Source organism: Phoca vitulina, unplaced genomic scaffold, assembly GCF_004348235.1.
Source record: "Phoca vitulina isolate PV1807 unplaced genomic scaffold, GSC_HSeal_1.0 scaffold94, whole genome shotgun sequence".
Lineage (NCBI taxonomy): Eukaryota > Metazoa > Chordata > Mammalia > Carnivora > Phocidae > Phoca > Phoca vitulina.
In genome coordinates, this window is record NW_022589797.1 from 1,191,878 (window position 1) to 1,214,705 (window position 22,828).

A 22,828-nucleotide genomic window follows, 5' to 3' on the forward strand; every position below is an offset into this window, starting at 1 on the left:
CGGCAGCAAAGACACTTGCACCTACCCTAACTACAGTACTCCGTGTGTATGAGTTCTACTCGTCATCTCTCTGGTTTCCACCACACGGGGTCACCTCCTGCTGAGAAACTCAGCTCCAGGATCCCTCAATGAGATAGCAACTTATTCTTCTAGCTCTTGGCAGGAATACTTTCGCAGAGACAAAAGTTCCATTTTCACGTACTAACCCAGACCGTCATTCCTTACTCCCTATTTGGTGGGTCAGTCTAAGCCAATGCCTGGCTCAGGTACACTAATACTCTCATAACAAAAAGCTGAAGATTCCCTGGGGAAATTCCACTTCCTGGTCAAATCATGGCAAGGGGACAGCAATGATATGGGGCTATTATCTAAGATGTTTGCCCCAGATTCACTGCTTAGAATTCCTGACTGACAATAGTTCATCACTTCCTCACTGATAAGATAGTCACTTGGGCTTACATATTTTAAGATGACAATTCTTTCCAGCGCCAAAAAGACCAAGCAAATAAGATAAGAGTCTGCAATTGAGATAGTATAATTAAACCACACATTCTCAACAGATAGATGTTCAAAAGCAAACATGAAGGGCAGAGATGAAAGGGAGAAATATTTGAAATCTAAAAAAACAAAGTACTTACTTAGGTATGTATCCAAAGGTATACAATTCTCTAGGTCATCTGTAGGTGACAGAAGCTCACAAATACTTTCAGCTGTGTGGTCTTCAGGGAATTTGTTCTGGTCCCCACATTTCTTGAGAATCTCCACACAATCTGATCTTAAGAAGAAAAATACAAATTTAGAGTTTAAGGAACCTCCTCATGTTGTCTAGTCAATATTAATCCTGTTTCTGAAGCCTTCCAGAAGGTGAGTTTTCATAACAGTATTTTACAACTGGTTAGGTCAGAGTAATGGCAAAAGAAAACAGGAGTCATAGAAGACCTCAGGTTGCAGAGTAGTAAGTAATGTATTATACTAGCAAAGCATCCTTTTCTCTTATCGGAGATCAAAGGCCTTGCTCAAATTTTATACTCGTACTGTTATTACCATCAGTGTGGCTTGTCCCAGTCTTTGAAAGGAAATTAAACTAGGCTAGTCTGATTTGCTCTTTGCAAAATCATACATCTTTTCTTTCAGGACCTTATGCTTACTTGCTTCTTCCTCCCTCTGTCCCCTTCTCTTTTTAAATATCTTTTTAGTTATCAACATTAAGGTGTTTGGCCCATAACAACTGGAAAGTACACTACTTTAAAATTTTCTCAGTCTTCAAAAGGTATTTGATTCCTTTTCTATAAATTTTTGTGCTATGAGTCTAAAAATTTCCCACTGGTTGCCTCTTGTCACCCAAGTTACCCCTCATCTTTCCCCTTACTCAAGTCATGGCCAAATCATGCCAGAGAATAGATCTGGACCCTGTTTAAGGTTGAAATAATCTGCAATCAGTCATCAAGTGTCCAGCAGCACCAAGACACACACCAACTTAGGGGCTGGATATTGACTTGGTTTTTAGAAAAGTTTTTGGAAAAATAGATGCTTGAAGATCAGCTGGCATAGATTACTACATGGCTAATGCTTCTGGTTTCACCCAGGACAGCAGCTTTCATCTTTACTTTATCCTAGATCTCCTAAGCAAACCATTCACAAAATGCTCACTAGAAATAGGCCCTAATGACTATATTCACTAACTCCCTCACTCATTAAACATGCATGGAACACCTACTATGTGTCAGGATTACCCTAATCCCTGAAGAGAAGAAAAAGAGGAAAGAGGAGACAAAAAAAAGAAGTTACAAGGAATAAACTCCTCAAGGAGAACAAAGTCTAACAGAATGTAAGTACACAAATTAAAATATAAAAATAGAGTTGAGTATTGAAGGTACTTGACAAATGTTTCTGGAACTAAATTCCATAAGAGAAGTTCAAATAAAGGTCTACAGAAGTTTGTAGGAAGGATAAATTACTATGAGCTGGGGAGATCTGTGAAGATTCCATGGGAATGACTGGCATTTGAGAGAGGCTAAGAAAGCCAGGCAGTGGGCAAGTGGAGATGGAATAGTATTTCAAGCAGAGGAGGAAAAAGTGAGAAAGCATTTGACATGTGGGGAGGATGGGCAAAGAGAAGTGGTGGGAGAGAAAACTCTAAAGATAGGCTGTGGTTCAGATCATGGTCTGAACCAAGACTGGAGAGTCATTACGAGGAAAGAAACTTACTTGCAAATAATACTTCCCCGGGATTTACTATGACAAGGTTTAATCTGCAGTGAACAAGCTACTGCTTTCCACATTTCTGGCTGGCACTTCTTAATGTCAAGAACAGGTATGTTGATAAATGGCATCTTTATGCTTCCTTTCTCCCACAGCTTCATGTCATTCATGGCTCCTTGATCTGACTGAGCATTACAACTCCTGAAAAGTTCTGTTGGCCTGAAAAGAAAAAAGGCCAGAAAGAATCAAGAGGCAATTATTTTCTAGAGAGAAGTAATAGGTAAGATCCTGACATACTAATGCAGTAGGAAAATCTGATTTTCTTAAAGAAAGTACATATAATGCATCAAAGGATATCAGCTTTGAATGCATGGTGGCTATTTTGATGTCTTCTTTGGTGAAAGACCCTTGAAAGTTTTTGCCTATTTTTTTTTAAATTGGGTTGTTTGACTTTTTTTTTTTTTTTAAGGTTTTATTTGACAGAGAAAGAGAGAGTACAAGCAGGCAGAGGGAGAGGGAGAAGCAGGTTCCCTGCTCAGCAAGGAGCCTGACTCAGGACTCGACCCCAGGACCTTGGGATCATGACCTGAGCTGAAGGCAGACGCTTAACCGACTGAGCCACCCAAGTGCCCCAAGGGTTGTTTGACTTTTTATTATGAGGTTATTGGAGTTATTTATATATTTTGGTTACAAGTCCTTTGTCAAATGTGTGTGTGACTGTAAGTGTGCACATGTGATATACTGAATATTTTCTCTCAAACTGTGGCCTGCCTTTTCAAATCTTATATGGTGTCTTTCGGTGAGTGTTTACTGTTGAACCCTAACTCATTATTTTTTTTCTTTTATAATTAGTGCATTTTGTCTCCTGTCTACAAAATCTTTGTCTACACCAGGTTTGTCAAGATATTCTCCTAAGTTTTCTTCTAGAAGCTTTATATTTTCAGCTTTTATGTTTTGTTCTATGACCCATCTTAAATTAATTTTATTTATTTATTTATTGAGAGAGAGAACAGGCAGGAGGCGGAGAGGGAGAGAGAATATCAAGCAGACTCCGTGCTGAGCACACAGCCCAACCTGGGGCTCAATCACAGCACCCTGGGATCATGACGCTTAACTGACTGAGCCACCCCAGGTGCCCCTAATTTGTGTTGCTTTATAACAAGTCTTGAAATCAGGTACTGTAAGTTCTCCAAATTTGTTATTTTTTAAAAAAATTCTTTTAGCTATCCTAGGTCCTTTGTATTTTCATTTGAATTTCAGAGTTAGTCTGGCAATTTCTATTTTAAAAAGCCTGTTGGGATTTTGATTGGGATTGCGCTGAATCTAGAGATCAGTCTCAGGAGAATTAACATCTTAACAATATTGAGTCTTCTAATCCATGAACACGGTACCTCTCTCTGTTTATTCACTGTCTTTAATTTCTCTCTGCAAAGTTTTCTGGTTCTCAATGTATAGTTCTTGCACCTCTTTTGTTAAATTTACCCTAAGTATCTCATGTTTTTTGATGCAATTGTGTAAATTTGTATTCTTAAAATAAATTTCATTTTCCCATTGTTTGTTGCAACATACAGAAATACAATCGGCTTTTCAATGTTAACCTTGTATACTGTCACTTTGTTAAATTTAAGGATTTACCGGGAGTTTGTTTGCAGATTTGGGGGCATCTCCTTCTGTGGTTCCCACCTTTCCCGGGTTTTCTACTCCTGCATCTAGCCACTCTGGCAGCCCTAAACTCTGATCTCTAACTCCTCAGCCCAAGACTGCTGCTTTTTGCTTGAATTCTTTATGCCATGCAAGGGGGCTGAGGGTGCCCATGAAGGAAAAACTGGATAAATGTGGCCCTCGTGCAGTGTGGTTTCTATGTTTCATGAGATACAGCCCCTCCTGCTTTTGGCCACTCTCTAACACCTTCAAAACAATACTTTTTTTTAATATTTTGTACAGAGTTCATAATTGGTACTTGCAGAAGTATTAGTTTGCTACAAACTACTCCACTATCCCCAGAAGCCAGACTATGAGTCCAAGTTTAACTTCAAACATTTCATAGATTTCAAATTTACTCAATCTCTAAACCATGTCCTTATCGGCTAACACTCTATTACCAGCTGTAAAGATATCTCAATTTTCTTATTCGAAATAATATTCTGAATACCTTTTTAAAAAATATTCTGAATACTTTTAAAAGAATAGGATTATGTTCGTTTGAACTTCTGTCTGACCCAACTGAATGATTCTTTCCCTCTTTGCCCCCTTGATCTCCAGGCTCCAGGCCAGCTCACAAAACTGGTCCCCTCTTGCTTAGAAACTCTCTCTCTGCCTTCTCTGATACGGTGTTCTCTAAGCTTCTGGATGCCTTTTTGTTTTCTTCACTGTTTGTTCAGCCATTCAGTTTTGGGCCCTTGTTTTTCTGACCATACTTGATACCTCAAGAAAATACAAATAAGTAAGACAGTATTTTTGTATGAAATAGCGAACTTGCTGAGTGGGACCTTCAGACTGGTTGAAGTAAACTTCGAAGTAAACTGTTCAAAAGAGAGCATTTGGACAGCCAAATTGTTCACAGTGATTTATTCTGCAATGAACTGTTTCCACTGGTTGTGTAATAGAAGGAAGAGGGGAAGAATGGTAGGCTGAAGGCAGAAAAGATTCTTTGAATTCTAGATGCTTTAAGTATTTCTAGTCTAGAAGGGACTTTGTTATAGTGCTTCCTTTCCCAGAGGTGATTTACCGGATGAGTTATAGTATTTAAAGATGAAATAATAAAAAAAATACTACTTCCTTTTAACTTAGTTAGCATCAGAGTAAAAATCAGAGTAAAGTGGTCTTTCACTTATTTAAAAACAAGATAATGATAAAATACTTCCATTCCATGTACAATAGTTTTCTCTTACCTGTTGTTAAAATTAGTACAGTAAGTAAGATTTCTACAGCCCAACTGGCAAGGTTCCCGAACATCTGCTAAACAGGTCAACATGGACACTTCCACTGGATTATATTCACAAAAACGATCAAACTCTTGCCAACTCTGTGTATTGCCCCAGCTCATGCTGTAAAGTTTAGTGCACAGTTCTCTGAAATAAAGGCACAAATGCAGAAACGCAGATGAGCCAAATGAATAAATAATTTGATTTGCATAAAACTAAAATTCTATGAACTATATTTTAGAATATAAATAAGAAAAAAATTACGAAAACCAAAAGACTAAAATTTATCTCCTAGAATTTAGAGCCATAAACAGTGAACCCTTCCATGAAAATGTTAGCCTTCTTTTATCATCTATCTCTTTCCATTTCCCCATGATTGCTACAAAGCTCTGTGCTAAATGTAATGTTTAATTTCAGTATTTGTACATCCTTATTCTTGGCACAGTTATTTCTTCTATATTTCTGATCTCTCTTTTACCTTTATGTAAAGTAAGGTAAGGCATATGGTTTTGCCTCCACAAAGATAGATTCTCCTACATTTATATTTCAACCACAGGAGGTAAAACTGTGACATGGTCCTCAGATTTAAGAAGCTTTACAGACTTAGGGTTCACTAGTTTCTCCCTGAAAAATTATCCCAAAGCCACTTATATTCCTTAAGATAGGCCAAGGTAGTCTATATGTAAAAGCTTATGAATTCCAAGGCTTCTATATACTACTTTTTTTTTTTAAAGATTTTTATTTATTTGTCAGAGAGAGAGAGAGAGCACAAGCAGGGGGAGCAGCAGAGGGAGAGGGAGAAGCAGGCTCCTCACTGAGCAAGGAGCCCGATGTGGGACTCGATCCCAGGACCCTGGGATCATGACCTGAGCTGAAGGCAGACGCTTAACGACTGAGCCACCCAGGCGTCCCTCTATATACTATTGTAGTTAATATATGACAATCTTATTTGTAGTACTTGATGATTACAAAGCAACTTGCATATGACTAAAATAATATCAGTACCATTTCCAAAGTGCATTCACATTAGTTTAATTTTTAAAATTTATAAAAGTAATAAAAATGTAAAAAAACATAATACATGTAATATAAAATATACTACCAAAATATGCAAAGTCACAAGTAAAAATTCCCCATTCCTGCCACATTTTATTTGACTTTCATATTCAACCCTATGAGAAGGATGTTTTTACTTTTATAATTTTGCTCATTCACTCTACTGATGTTTACTGAGTGCCTATTTTGTGTTAGACCCTGTTCAAGGCACCGGATATATAACGGTAAATAAGAGAGACAAGGTCCCTGCTCTCCATGGAGCTTATACATCATAGAGAGGAGGAAGCTGCGAATGAGTTAAATTAGGTACTTTGAGCTAGAAACCAGTCCTTTCTATAGTCCTTAACTTTCTTTATGACCTTGAACAGACTGTTCAATAACATCTCAGAATTAGTTTTCTATATATAAGCAGGAATTATACAAACCGACACCAATCATAAGATGGAAATAAACCATAAAAACTACATCAAGGTAAAGTAAGGCAAAGTGTTTCCAATCTCCAATGACTTTAGGGCATAAATACTTTAAAGGAAATTCAAAGAATTACTCAGCATCCCTCCCATAAATACATTTAATTCCTATCAGCAATTAAATTTCCTTAATTACAGGACCAACTTAACTTCTCTTTAAGCTCTTCTGTTAATTTTCTTCGGATATCTTCCAGTTTTTTTATATCTTTGGTAGAGTTTGATGAATTATTCTGGGCACAATTTTTGCTAAAGGTCCATTCAATTTAGAAACCACAGGAAAAACTGCTTCACTCCTGGTAGGTGATATTTCAGGATGTTCTAGTAATATGTGGTCCATTTTCACCTAAAATATCCCTAATAAAGCAAACTTCTATTTCACCTGTGTTCTGCCATGACTTTAGTTATCTCCATTTATTCTTGTCTCTAGATTGTTTCTTCCATCTTATATATATATATATATTTTAAAGATTTTATTTATTTATTTGAGAGAGAGAGAATGAGAGACAGCGAGCATGAGAGGGAGGAGGGTCAGAGGGAGAAGCAGACTCCCCGCTGAGCAGGGAGCCTGATGCAGGACTCGATCCCAAGACTCCAGGATCATGACCTGAGCTGAAAGCAGTCGCCTAACCAACTGAGCCACCCAGGTGCCCCTTCCATCTTATATTTGTATAATTTTTCCCTAAGTGTATCATCCAAATGAATGCCAATACACTGCTATCTAACTTTGGGTTTAAGTGCCAACCCAGATCATTCACCAATATATACAAAAGGTCAGTTACTGTTGAAAGTATCATAATTTAACAAAGAGAATATCCCTTAGATGTCATATCAAAACATCTTCTAAATTGTAAGCTTACTTAATGATAGCCTTGAGGGTAGAATCCATGTTGCATCATCTTTAAATATTTATTGCCCTGCCAATGTTAATCATCTATACTCCAAAACACAGTTCTTTTAGCAATGTTCAAAAACAACGTCTTATATACACATGACGCTTAATAAATACTTGCTGATGAAAGAAAGATTTTACACCTTCTAAACTCTTAAGTCTACACAATACAAAAATATAACATACATTTCCTAGACTTAAAATCACTAATTAAAACGCCATTTTCTACTGGTTTTAATAAAGGAAAATGAGATACTGACCTACATGTTGAAGTGTTTGCTTTAGAACAACAATGCAATTTAGCTCCATCAAGGCCCGTAGAGGGAGGAGGGTGTAGAGTGACGCCAGGGTGAACAGACTGTGAGCTTTCAAGAAAACACTGCCAAAGAGGATCCTGAGGCAAAGGCTGGGTCTTACAACCCTCGATGAGGCCATCAACAATCTCCATTTCTGTTTTCTTAGACATCAGAATTCTCTTGCAGGCATTTTGGCAAGCATGGTCTTCAGCTCTGTCACAGCAATATAAACCTACATTTTCAGGATATATGTGGCTTAATTAGCTGATTTTATGTCATGCACTGCTCAGAACAAAAGAACATGGTGGTACTGGAAACACTACTACTCAGTCGTATGTCAATATCTGTAGTACACAGAGCCTACCAAATTCTCTCTCCATTACTTTGCAGTGTAACAAATAACTGAAGAGCTAAAGGTGGACAAGGTAACTATTACCAGAATTTACCACTATCTCCAAACATGGGATCTTTAGCACCAATACTACATAAATGAAAGGTCATCTCGTCCTACACCTAAGAAGTCCTTACATGCAAAGTATCTTCTGTTCCTGGAAAAGGTATTACAGATCAAACTGGAATTATTTCACGCTAGAAACAACTGCCTAAAAGGGATTGTGTCCTTGACAGAATGACAGAGATGACTAATTTCAATAGCAAAACCCACAAAAACCATATTCCATCACATTCTGGGATATAAAGCTTTCATATATCTGTGCAAGTTAACTAATCTAAGTTGTAATTTATTTTTTTTAAGATTTTTTATTTATTCATTTTAGAGAGAGAAAGAGAGCACGCACTCGAGCAAGAGCACAAGCAGGGAGGAGGGTCAGGAGAGGGAGAAGCAGACTCCCTGCTGAGCAGGGTGCCTGCTGTGGAACTGGATCCCAGGACCCTGGGATCATGACCTGAACTGAAGCAGACACTTAACCTACTGAGCCACCCAGGCGCCCCTCTAAGTTGTAATTTAAATAACACAATAGCATACTCTGACAAGATATCAGGTTGCTTCTGCCTTTAAAATGAATGAAGTTTGGGGTGACTGGGTGGTGCCATCGGTTAAGTGTCAGATTCTTGGTTTTGGCTCAGGTAGTGATCTCAGGGTTGTGAGATCGAGCCTGCATGGGGCTCCACACTCAGTGGGGAGTCTGCTTAAGATTCTCTCTTTCCCTCTCCCTCTGCCCCTCCCCCCCATGCACATGCACTCTCTCTCTAAAATAAATAAATCTTAAAAAAAATGAATAGGGATGCCTGGGTGGCTCAGTGGTTAAGTGTCTGCCTTTGGCTGGGGTCATGATCCCAGGGTCCTGGGATCGAGTCCTGCATCAGGCTCCTTGCTCAGCAGGGAGCCTGTTTCTCCCTCTGCCTGCCTCTCCCCCAGCTTGTGCGCTCGCTCTCTCTCTGACAAATAAATAAATAAAATGTTTAAAATAAAAAAAGGAATAAAGGTTATTTGTGGCAAATGCTTCATCCTCTGATTTTCATCATACAGCCACACCACAGAATGTTACAAGCATAAGGGTTCTGCTTTAGATGCTGGACAAACGGCACATATCACTGCCTCTGAGTTTACAAAAACAAGTCTTTCAGTATCCCAGTGTAAATCAAAACATTGGCATTGGCTTATAAATCTTTTGTTTTGTCAGTTTGGTTAATTAGTTAATTGTTTAAAGTTTGTTCACCTCTAAATGAAGAAAATGGATTACAGGATGTACAAAGCTGAGACTTCGAAGACCCCATAAGGTGCAGGTTCACTAGGAGGCCCTGATTTTCATAAGTATCAGGATTTCTTCTCATTTTTATATAGGGCTTTTATTATAAAATAATTGTTCATTATAAAAACATATAAAATGGAATAGGCATACAACTAAAAATGTATTATACTATACAGTTAGTTCTGCAACTTGACTTTTTTGCTTACTATATCTTGGACTCCTTTCTATATAAACATACTTTTTTCTTTATGTTGGTTATAAAGTATTGTTATTATATAGATATATAATTTATTTCATCAACTTTAATCAATTCCCTATTGATGGGTATTTGGGTTATTTCTAATTTTTCTCCATTACCATCAGTGTCACAGTAAATATCCTTTACATGTGCATGTATATTTATGAGTCTTCTTGAAGGACAAATTCTGAGAAATGGAATTGCTAGATTAAAAGGTATGATCATTTGAAATTCTCATGGTCATAACCCAACTTCCTTTCAAAATATCCATACCAATGAATTCTCCCATCCCCAGAACAAAGAGTGCCTGCTTCCTCATACCCCTGACAGCTCTACCTTTCTTGGCACCTTTCAGCTGTGATAATAATATCCAATCTGTCAAATCTAAACACCAAAGGAAGTCTGGTGTTTCCCAAATGACTGAGACTGCAGATATCTACAAGAATTTACTTCCTTTTTTTAAGTAGGCACCACACCCAGCATGGAGCCCAATGAGATGCTTGAACTCACGACTCTGTGATCAAGACCTGAGCTGAGATCAAGAGTCGGACACTTAACCGACTGACCCACCCAGGCGCCCCAAGAATTTACTTCCTTTTTACAAATGATTTTACTAAAGATTGAAACGAGAGGAATATATCCATTTTACTTACTATCTGTTGGGTTCCTCATTGGATAAGATTGGGTATAATTGTTCACACAGTGTATTAATTGTGGACTAATAGAGGCACAATAATTTTCCACTGCTTTGATCTGAGATGGACCAGGAGAAGAGTCTGTTCGAAAGATGGCTTGACAGTATTCTCGGCAGTTTGTGTGATGGCCTGCATAACTGCAACAAACTGAGCCCACTATGGGGGAAAAAAGGAAATGATGCTGAAATGGAAATAGCCATTTGCTAACAATAAATCGTCACAATATTGATAAAACAATATGTACCTTTTTGAATTTGAGATATAAAACCATGGCACAGAAGACAAGTACTTTAAATCAGCACTACTATAGAAATAGCCATGAGGACATCCAGGTGCTCAGTGGTGTAAGAGAGTCCTTACTTGTCAAAGTATAGTCTATCTAGCGTAGTGGTTCTCAGCAGGAGCAGGACCACCCCTCTGGGAGATTCTGGAGGCATGTGGAAATGTTTCTGGTTTTCACAATGACTTGGGGACTACTGCCGGCATTTAGTGCATGGGGTCGGGGTTGTTAACTGCTCTGCAACATACAGGGCAGACACACAACCAGAACGGTCTCCCAAAATGCCAATACTGCCCATGCTGAGAACCACTGGAACATCTTTCTATGTTAGATTTGTGGAGATTTACAAACAAAGCAAGGCAAACAAAATAAAAATAAAACCAAACCCCAAATGCTTCACATTTATAAAACAGGACCAGTAAAAACTAAGAGCTACCAGGCTCATTTCATAAATTTGACAGTTATATAACTGTATATCTTGAAAAAAATTTCATAAGTTCTATTCCTAAGAACATGTCTAATTTGAAATGGTCTTTACCTCACAACTAATATGACCTGCTTTAACACTGAAAAGTAAAACCCACATTTGAAATTTGATTTGTGTATTTTTAGAAATCAAGGGGGACCATCTCAGGTATCTGGGGGGAGCTAGACGAGTGGCTGGGGGCGGTGCAGATGTGGGATTTATACTGGGGAAGAGCAAGAGATCCACATAGGAGAGGTTAGAGGGTCTGTGGGAGTCTGAAGGGAACCCAGGTGGAGGTATGGCAGGAAACGGGTAAGGGAAAGGCAGGCAGGAAATCTCTGATAATTATTAGAGGTTATGGAGGAACCAGAATCAGGTTTCTGGTGAATTCCACTGACTAGGGAATGAGCAGAGAATTGAGGCAACTTCCAGAAATAATGACAAGGATAAAATTATACACAAATTAAGCTAGGACTGAACTGATACAGGATAGGCCTGTTTCCTGCACCAGGAAACTGTTTCACACTTACTGTGCCACCTGTTTTTAACTTACAGTTACTACTTACTGTGTTCATTGCTGAACTGTTCAATTTCAACACAAAGAGTAATTTATGGCTACATTTATCACCATTAACCTTAGGATAAACTGAGGGGTGGGGGTGGGGACAGAAGAGACAAGTGAGAAAAAGCCAAGGATGCCCATCTTCTGATTCCTCCATTAGGCTGGCTTCCTCACCAGTGTGGGAGGACAGAGATTACTATGAGAACAGCTTAGAAATTGTGAATTGAGCCCTAATTAGAGAGGGTTAGAAGATAAAATACAGCCAGTTAATGTTTCTTATCATACTTTGATACACTGAACTGCCAAGCTAATCCAAACAACTCTTCTGTTCCTCAGCTGTGTTTTCCTAGCTGTAACTGCTCACTACTCCCTTCACCTGGGATGCCCTTCCTCCAATCTCCACTGTTCATTTCTTGTCCATCCTTCAAGGCCCAGCTCAGCTACCAACTCCACGAAGCCACTCTAAGCACCCCTACAGGATGTGATCCCTCCTTCCTCTGAATTCCCACAGCACTTTTATCAGTGACACTATCCTATATCCTGTGTCTGTCTCCACAGAGCAAGTAGGCAGTAAATGTCTGAGGAATGAATTGAGAGGCAGTCCTTGGCAAGTGCTACACTGTATCACCTGGGAATGCTTAATTTCTGCAAGTAATCCTATTTATTCAAGTAGGGCATGATCTTCCCATCTAACAGTAGTATCTGCTTTGTAAATCTGCAGTTAAGACATAGAAACTGTCATAATTCATCAATAGCCTGAATACCACTGAGGAAAGAGCCTATCAGAATCCTGCTGGGCCTTCACGCAGCTTACTAACAGCCCATGTCATAATGTCAGGTCTTGGCAATGCTTATAACAGCTAAATCGTATTCTTAAACTGAGTTTTGCTCTTTGGACTGTTCATATAACCATTGACAATATACTTACTTTCATTTCTGCTAATGCAACTGAAAAGAGCATTCTGTAAATTAAAGAAAAACAAACAAGTTAACCACCATGCAGAATTCCTAATTTTATTCCACTTTATGGTTACATGGAAATCAGAATATCAGACTATTTAATTCTTCTCTAAATCCAAGGATGAAGACAAAGAAGCTGAGATGGCACCCTGGTAAAAAGGGAAACCATCTTCTAACACAATTATTGGGGGTCAAGATTCTCATCCTGAGCCATAAGATGATCACATTATAGCAAACCAAAGCTGTACCTGTGTGTGTATGTGGAGTAACCTACAATGTATTAATCTCAATTATTTCTTGCAATATATAAAAAGAGCTCCCAGAAGATAATATAATAAAAGGCATTTAGGGAAATAGAGATTTCACGTAACCACTCCATTTTAGAGTTGAAAGGTCCTTAGAGTTCATCTCTAATTGTTCTCAAACATGGCCATGTACCAGAATCACCCGGGCTTCCTAGGCCTTACCCTACACTACAGAATCAGAATGGGGGAATGAACCACAGAAATCTACATATTAAACAAGCCTTCAAAGATAATTCTTATGTAATTGTTGAATCACGATATTGTATTCCTGAAACTAATATAACACTGTATGTTAACTATACTGGAATAAAAATAAAAATAAAAATAAAAAGATGATTCTTATATAATTACCCTGGGAAGTTGGGGGATCTCTATCATTTTAAAGATGAACAAACCGTTTCCTCAGCAGGGGGGAGTCTGCCCCAGATCATAGAGCAAGTCAAAAGCAGAGCCTGAGACTAGAATTAGTATTTCGAGTTCTTAGATCACTGTTCAGAAAATATCACACTGTGTTAAAGTCACTGTAAGGAAAACAAGAGGCAAAATAAGACAAAACCAAAAAATTTCTTGTTCAAAGCCGTCTGGATATTCAGGGCTTGTCAGCTATGATTAATATCCCTTACAATTGGAAGAGAATGAATTCCTAAAAGAAATAATATGGGCCTAAGTAAAAGGAAGATGGAAATCAAGTGCTCTTTTAGTTGAATAGAGATGACTTTGGCTTTTAATTGTAGCTAAATCACAAGCCAGCTGGACCTTTAAAAGACCAGCTTTATTGACATTTAAAATCTACTTTAAAGGATCCATCTATGTAGTTGTGTGAAGCTATACTGCATTCATTTTCTCCAGTAAATAATATTCTACTGTAGAAATAAACCATACTTGATTTATCCATTTAAAGCAAAACAAAACAAAAAACCCTGACTTGATAGATAAGGGCTAATGAATTCATACAGTATGAATTCTTTCTGTTAGAGATCTCATCAAGCGATATGAGGAGTGAAAACTAAACATTTTTGGTGTTAATGATCTCTTCTAGATCTCTCTTCATCCACGTTTCTTTGTTTGACTTTTTACTTACCTGTTATAGATAGCCATCTATTTTGGTTCAGTGGTTTTAGGAACATTTTCCACAAAATGATCTAAATCAATATTAAAATGCAATCTACTGGGGCACCTGGGTGGCTCAGTCAGCTAAGCGTCCAACTCTGGATTTTGGCTCAGGTCATGATCTCAGGATCAGAAGATCGAGCCCCGAGTTGGGAGTGTGTGGGACCAGGTGTGGAGCCTGCTTAGGATTTTCTCTCTCCCTCTCTCTCTGTCCCTCCTCTTGCCTGCCCACTCACCCACCCACCCCACTCCCTTTCTCACTCTCTCTCTCTCAAAAAAAAAAAAAAATAAATCAATAAATAAAAATAAAAAGCAATCTACTACCAAAATTTCCAGCCCCCTTTGATTCTCACTTTCTTTTTCTAATAAACCGGTTGTTCTTTTGGGCTTGGCTTTTTTGACCTTGTACCTGAAGGAAGGCGTTTATTATCTCTGTGGCCATCCTGGGTCAAATGGCCTGATTTCCAGTTTTGATACTCTTCCAGTTACTCATACGAGTCTCCAGAGCAGTGGTTCTCAGCTGGGGGTGATTTGCTTCCCAGGGGACATTAGGTGTAGGGGAACAGTGTGTGTGCTACTGGCATCTAATGGGTAGAGGAGGCCAGAGAGGCTGCTAAACATCCTAGATCACATGGCAGCCTCTTTACAACAGCAACAAACAACAGACCAAAATATCAATAGTGCCAAGGTTCAGAAACCCTGTTCTAGAGACTTACAGATTTGTTCAAGTTGGGTTTTTAGAAACTTGACCTTACAAATAAAAGAAAAATCATTCTGGAGTTGGCCTGGTGGATCACTTAGCTTCAGGGAGAGATACTAAAGGACACAAAACCTGAAAAATGTCAGAGATCCTCTAATTCAACCCCTTATTTGACCAAAGCCAGAGATGGAGGCCTAAAAAGGAGAAATGCTTAGAACTCTAGCCTTCGCCTACAGGTGGGTTGGCAAACTATGGCACATGGCCAAACCTTGCCTGCTGCCTATTTTTGTAAATAAAGTTTTATTGGAACAGTCACACCCATTTGTTTACATACTGCATATGGCAACTTCATACTACAATGGTAGAGTTGAGTAGACAGAGGCCATATAAACTGCAAGCCTAAAATATTTGCTATCTGACCCTTCACAGAAAAAGTCTGTCAACTCCTAAGGTAGAAGAAGGGCACAACTCGATGTCACATCCACAGTTCAGAAATGATCCTTAAGCACTTCTGATTTCCTCTTAATGTTCACTGATAGACCTTTTGTGGATAGGTTTGCCTTAATTTATTGAACTAAAAACATTTATATTTCCATATAGCAGTACCTATAGTATTAATAAACACCATTTTTATATCTCTATTTTTATCTTTATTAATTTTAAGGTTTTAAAGAATGGTTCTTCATTCAAGTATACCAGCCATTTGATGAATTCATCAATTCTCTCTTGCTTATTTTATAGTCATCATGATTTCAAACTCTGATCCTCTTTGATAAAGGATTCTTAACCTTAGGTAACTGTAAGTAGGCATAAACTATACCTTAGGTAACTATATCTAATGTATAAACTATAGGTAACTCTACCTTTTCACTGCTGAAATTATTGCTGACTAGTGTGACAGGGTTTAAGACATAATCAGTTACACCATTAACTTATAATTTCTTCATTTCCTAAGACATTTGTTAAGTCTTAGCTAAAGCTAATTCTTAAGTCTTGCAAATGTCTGGCCACCATCTGGTGGTGAAAGAGGTAACTGAGGCTTTATACTAACATGGAGCCTCTTCTGACCTTTTGCCATTACTATAAGCACTGTGCCTCCATACAACTCCCTCACTCTGCTCATCTTACTCTAGAATAGATAAAAATGACAGTGTTACCAAGATGAGGGTCTGCCACAACCTCAGAGACCCAAAGAACACAGCAGTGTGCTGGATTGACAGGATCCCGAGAGATCTTCAAATCTAAAAGCCTTCACTATCCAGCTGGAGAGACAGAGGTACACAGTAAACAAAGGGCAGAGCCAGGGCTGGAACCCAGACTTTCTCTCATGCCACTACACTGTAAGAAGACTGGATTATTTTTCCGAATGCAGCCAATGCAGGTTGAATTTATGTCCACATTGTAATCTCTTTTTAACATTCCCCTATTTTTAGAGTCAGCACACTAAACTGTGGGGACAACAATCATTTCTTAAGGTTCATATTATTTCTCTTAAAAATATTTGATCATGAAATCTTTCCTCAGGTAGCTACTTCCAGTTCCCTGCCCTACTCCCACTGGCTTTAGAGAACAGCAGCAAGCCCTTCCACCTAGTGTTGGGAGCAGGTTATCGGGGGCAAGCCTGGCAGAAAAACTAAAATACAAAGTAAAATCAAAGTCTAGGGAACCATAGTGATCCTGCAAGCCACAGTGACCCTCCTTTGGGGGAAGAGCCATTGGGGTGCAACTGTAAGGTAGACTCTCCTGGTCCAACCACTTGTTCAGAAGTTGGCGCTGTGGATTTATTTTCTGTCTCTGCCACACATACTTTTCCATTTCTGGGACTCCCTTCTTCCTTTCTAACAATTCTCCATTTGCCCACTTGTCTCAATGATGAGGATGATGAAAACTAAACAAACACTGATCATATGAACCTCATTTTAAAAAAGGGGGTTCATTTTGGATATTTCAATCACTTCTGGACAAAGACCCAAAAGAGCACATTTTATGAACTGTTATTTAATGTTCCCTATTCCCAAGGCTACTAGTTAAAAGTAAAGGAGCTGCTCTGTTGTTAAGGCCTTGGTAAATAAAATGTTTCTTTTTCATAAATGGACTGAAATTTCTCCCACTTTGAAGTTTTGCATCTCATATGAGGAATCTAGCTCATCAGATGCTAAGTTGGAGATATTAAATAATTGACCTCTATTTTACTTTATTTTATTTAAGTAAGCTCTAGGCCCAATGCAGGGCTTGAACTCACAACCCCAGATCAAGAGTCGCATGCTCTACCAACTGAGCCAGCCAGGTGCACCTAAACAATTGACCTTTAAAAACAAACAGGTTTTGGGGCACCTGGGTGGCTTAGTCATTAAGCGTCTGCCTTCGGCTCGGGTCATGATCCCAGGGTCCTGGGATGGAGCCCCGCATCAGGCTCCCTTCTCAGCGGGAAGCCTGCTTCTCCCTCTCCCACTCCCCCTGCTTATGTTCCCTCTCTCGCTGTGTCTCTGTCAAATGGATAAATAAAATCTTTAAAAAAAACAAACAAACATGTTTTTATTTTAAAAAAAACAACATGTTTTTAAATCTCTACAAGATGTTTTTTCTTTGTTGTGGACACCATGGCTTTTTAGTCAAAAAGTTTAAGTGACCAGAATATGTAAAGGATTTAATATCATGATATGGATATTGCTAAACAAGTGATTCTTCAGTTTCTGCCTCCCAAATAATAAATATCATTTCAAGAGTTGGATAAAAACACCTAAAACTGGAAATAATAATAGGTCTAGACTGCTCAAAGAGGTTTGCTCATTATCACCAGTGCATCCAACCAACTGGAAGCAAATTGAAGGGCAAGTAACATCTGTAGAGTAACACAAGGTCTAGGACAGAGCTCAGCACAGTGTTTTGGTAGAATGAGTGCAGTAATGGGCCCAGTTCTTCACATTTCCCTCTATTTCTCTCACACTAACTCTGGACTTAGCCACGTGATTTGCTTTGGTCCAGTGGACAGTAGCAAGCTTGAGGCAAGCAAAGGCCTGCACAGAGACTTGCATCTTTCCACTTCCTCTCTTCAGCCCCTATCACCACCACAGGAACATGCCTGAGCTACAGGGCTAGAAGAGACACATGGAGGAGAGCCGAGCTGACTTAGCCAACAGCATCCTACAGAAGCTAGGCTCAGGCTGACCTGCAAGCTGACTGCAGAAGCATGAGTAAGCCCAGCCAAAATCAGCTAAGGTTGGCCAGATCAGAACTGCCTACCTGGTCCTTAGATTCGTAAGAAATGATCAACTGTTATTGTTTCAGGCTATGGAGTTTGGGGAAAGTCGCTATACAACATTATTGTGATAGATACAGTATTCAATGCTTTCTGTACTCATTCTGAGAATGCCGAATTCATAGACATTTATACAAGGTTTCCACATAAAACTGCTATTTACTCTGAAACAAAAAATGTTGTGTAATTCAGCTGTCCAGAATGGAAAAAATTTCTACTGAGAAATTCTATCTATAAAAATACTAACTGTTTTTAGCACCTATTTACAGGCAACAAATTTTTGTTCATCCTTTAAGCCTTACCGGCTCTGTGAAGACCTTCCCGTTACACTGGGCAGGGTTGTGTGTTTTTTGTTTCCCTTCAGGCTCCAATGTGTCTTATACAGACTCTAGCAATGGACTTGTCTCACTGTATTGTAATGAACTATTTGAATTTCTCTCTTCCCATGGACTAGCTATGAGCTTCTTACAGACAGACAATGGCTAAATCCTTTCACCTTTGTACCCTGAGAACAGTGCCTGAGACACATTAAGTATATCAAGTTTGGTGTGTTACCAGTTCAGTGAATGTTAAGTGAATGAATGACAGATGCAAAGACAACTGAGAGGTACTCTGCCCTAGGAACTCAAGAGTTTAGTATTAAAAAGGGACATGTAAACAGAGAGTTACACTGTAAGTTGAAAAATGCTATAATCAAGCCTGTAAAGTGTTTAGAAGTAGCAATTTTATGTGTGTAGAGGGCTTGGCAGGAAAGGTTTCAAAGAACTCCCTAAGCCAGAATTTGAGGCAAAGGTGGTTGTCAGTTGGACAGGAGTGCTGGTGTGCTAGGACCAACTTTTGTAGGGGTGGGGGTGGAGAGAAAGTCCTGATTTGTAATATTTGCTGATGTTAGTGGTGAAAATGCCCCCATCATGGCTGTTTTTGAGTTAAAAACTGGCTGGCAAAATTCCTGAGTATTTACCCAACAGTTGTCCCCAGCTAGTAGGAGTTGGCTCTAGCACACCACTGGGTGGGGGGGGAGGATGGATTCCGGGAGAGGAAATTCTAGGTAGAACAAACAGGCTGCACAACTACAACTAACAAAACACATGGTCAATCTGGGAAATTACAAGTAGCATACTGCTCAAGCGTAAAGGAGAAGACCGTCAGTGGCTAGATGGAGAAAAGCTTAGTTTACCAGGCTGAGGAACATGGACTGTATCCTACAGGTGAGCCACTGAAGAGTTTTAAGGAAGGAGTGACATGACCACATCTAGTCTTTAAAGAGATCACCCTATGAGAAGTGGAGAGAGTAAATAAGGGGAGAAATTAGATAGGAAGGCTAGTTGAGCAGCTACTGTAGTCCAGAAAAGTGGTACAGGGGCCTGAGGTAAGGCAGTACCTGAGGATCTGGAAAGAAGACTGACTGAAGATAGATTTTGGAGGCAAATCTTTAGGGCTTGATAGTCACTTATTTGTGGGAGGTGGTGAGAAAGAGGAAGAGTAGACAATACCTCTTAGGCTTTTAGTTTATGTGTCTGGGAGGACTGCACTGGAACAATCAAACAAGAAATGTATAAAAAATGGTAAGTTTTTGTTTTGGATTTGTGTGTGCGTGTGTGTGTGCGTGTGTGCATGCGCGTGTGAACATGCACTCGAACATGCACGCACACGCTGTGTAGCAATGGGGTAGAGGGAAGGGGAAGTAGGGAAGGTAACAGTTTGGCTGATTTGAAATGCCCATTGAACATCAAAAGTACAAATATTCAGTAATGACTCAGGACCTCAGAGAAAATGTTTAGCCAAAGATTTTGTAGTTGTCATCATATTGGGACAGTTAAAACTATGGGAGTAGATGAGATTGCCTAGGGGGAAGAACCTGGCCATTTAGATTAGACCAGGTCACAATCTAATCAAACTTGATCCAACTTCCCTTTGGAATGATCTCATTCAGGTGACTCCTGAGAAGAAAGGACTAGAAGAGGAAATACACTAGCACAAGGAGACTGAATAGGAGTTATTCCCTTCCAATACAAAATATAACAAAACAAAACCACATACAAATGAAATATAATCCAGGTTTTATATCTTAAGCCAGTACTGCAGGACCTAATAGGTTTCGCTCTTTTTGGAGCTCATCAGCTGCAGGTAACGGCCCACATCTACTCTGATAGCGGGTCTCAGTATAGCATTTTATCATGTATAAGCCTCCCATTCACAGTCTTCTATTTACTATACTATATTCTGCCGATTCTTGGAGTTTCCTTAGTACTAACTAAAAGAAGCTTTACATTTAGGTCCTGAAGGCTTTGCTCGGGCAAAGTACCATATTATTCTTCTTGCTAAATTCCCCAACGCTGACTAACTACAACCTAGACTATCACTTGACATACAAGATGGTCTACTCTATTCTTAGAACACTACAGAACAGATCCAATCACATGAGGCATCAGAGGCCTCTAGCTGTCCAGATAATCCTGCTGGCCCTGACATCCCTGCCTTCTTATCTCTAAATTTTTAGGGCTACTTCTTCATCCCTTTCCTTTATGCTTCTGGTAGTAAATCTAGAATCAAGGTTAATTTGAGAGAAAAAGGAACAAAATAAAATTAATACATAGAAATCTTTAAAGCAGAACATTTTATTGTGACACTTCCTGAGAATACACTGTACAGCCCATGTAGACATATGTAAATATGTACCAAACACTGGCATCCAGGGATAGGATCATTTGTGTTACAGGGGGTGGAGGAGAACCACATAAATATATATATATATAATATATATTATATATATATTTAATATAAGTATATTAAATATAAAATATAAAAATATAAAAGCAAATATGTATATATATTTGCTTTTATACACATAAATGACTTTAGGAACTGGGTAGCTATAGTACAGGAGGTTGAAAAGAGACTTTTAATTGTACACCGTTTTGAATTTTGAACATGTGACGAAAAATAAAAAGTAACACATACCTGAACCTTTGTCTTATGCACTGAGCTGTGTGTTGACAGGATGGTGCTGACAGAACTGAGTCTGAAACTCACAAGGCCGACCACCTTTGTTTTTGTGGTTCTTAGAGCCTCTTTTTAATATCCTCAGAGTCTTAATTTTATCTTAGCATTCTCACAGAACCAGAACCCCAGAACAGAACATTATTTTAGTTTTGTTTAGCAACTGTTTAGTTTAAAACTTAAATGCCTTTAAGATAAAAAAAAAAAATACCTCCTACTGCCTTTCCTTTATAGTTTCTCACCTTCCTTAATGAAGTAACATCAAATAACTGGACTGAAAAAAAAGCCAAGAAAGAAATGAAAATGATATTTCTAAAAAGAATATAAAGAAAAACATAGAGGAGGATCTGTGAAAGGAAGAAGAAACAAAAATGTAAAAGTCTGATGAAAATCTGTAGCACTGTATTGCAGTGGCTCACTCAGCAAATGGAAAAGGTATTTATATTTATGACCACTATGTTATAAGAATGGTAGTAAAGCCTGACATAAAGGTTATGAAATAAATTTATGAACCCAAACCTAAAATTTGTGTCATCACTCTACAGCCATTGCCAAGTCTCTGGAAATTCATCAGCCTCACATCATGGTAACATGATAACGTATTTATCCTGACATTAAGAAAGAAACTATAAACAACAAAATTCTTTTTTTAATCACCATTTTGGTGGCTAGAAGAAAATATTATTTTCAGCCAACTTGCAGACAAAGACTATGTAAAAAAATTATACTAGACGAGGTGCCTGGGTGGTTCAGTCATTAAGCGTCTGCCTTCGGCTCAGGTCATGATCCCAGGGTCCTGGGATCAAGCCCCGCATCGGGGTCCCTGCTCAGCAGGAAGCCTACTTCTCCCTCTCCCACTCCCCCTGCTTGTGTTCCCTCTCTCGCTGTGTCTCTCTCCGTCAAATAAATAAAATCTTTAAAAAAAAAAAATTATACTAGATGTCTCACAACTCAGAGACAATACGACTTAGTTCGTACTTTGGCTTTAATGAGGCAATGTGCGCTAGTATGGCTTGCTGATGGTTTACAGCCAGCATCTGTTCAGCTGGTGCCTACGTCATTCCAGCTGTTGAATATTTTGACTATCATCCCTGGTTCTACTATCACACATCTATGAATCCATGTGGCCTGACCAATACTTCCAGGGGCCAAGGACCACACCTGTGAAAATGCATGGAGAACCTAGAACTGAGCATGCCCATGACACCTGAACATGTCCTGGTCAGAGTTATCAAGCCACTGGTTGATAATGGTGGCTCTAATCAAAAGTGTGATTCTATGGGGCGCTTGGGTGGCTCAGTGGGTTAAGCAGCACTTTTGATAGCAGCTCAGGTTAGTGAGTTCAAGCCCCGCACTGGGCTCCACGCTGGGTGTGCAGCCTACTTTAAAACAAAACAAAACAAGGGGCGCGTGGGTGGCTCAGACTGTTAAGCGTCTGCCTTCGGCTCAGGTCATGATCCCAGGGTCCTGGGATCGAGCCCCGCATCGGGCTCCCTGCTCAACGGGAAGCCTGCTTCTCCTTCTCCCACTCCCCCTGCTTGTTTTCCCTCTCTTGCTGTCTCTCCTTCTGTCAAAATAAATACAATCTTAAAAAGAAAAAAAGTGTGATTCTGAAAAAATACTCATCATTACTGAAGGAAGTACTCTTTCTTAGGTACGGGTCAGAAAAAGAGAACTGCAGAGTTGGGAGATCATTAGCTAAAT

The 22,828-nt window shown here is 39.1% G+C and overlaps 1 protein-coding gene across 5 annotated transcripts in view; it reads right to left on the bottom strand.

Moving 5' to 3' along the window:
* The window catches only part of RECK (reversion inducing cysteine rich protein with kazal motifs), a 72,089-nt gene that overhangs the window by 24,885 nt on the left and 24,376 nt on the right, over positions 1-22,828 (bottom strand). For 4 of the 5 annotated variants that reach the window (XM_032396797.1, XM_032396798.1, XM_032396801.1 and 1 more), the window contains 6 exons: positions 12,719-12,752; positions 10,441-10,638; positions 7,802-8,069; positions 5,094-5,273; positions 2,209-2,421; positions 639-775 (listed from right to left, as the gene is read on the bottom strand). In XM_032396797.1, the coding sequence (XP_032252688.1) occupies positions 639-775; positions 2,209-2,421; positions 5,094-5,273; positions 7,802-8,069; positions 10,441-10,638; positions 12,719-12,752 (1,030 nt within the window). Of the gene's footprint in view, positions 1-638; positions 776-2,208; positions 2,422-5,093; positions 5,274-7,801; positions 8,070-10,440; positions 10,639-12,718; positions 12,753-13,406; positions 14,231-22,828 lie in introns of those variants that run through there. The other variant, XM_032396799.1, reaches the window with a different exon arrangement.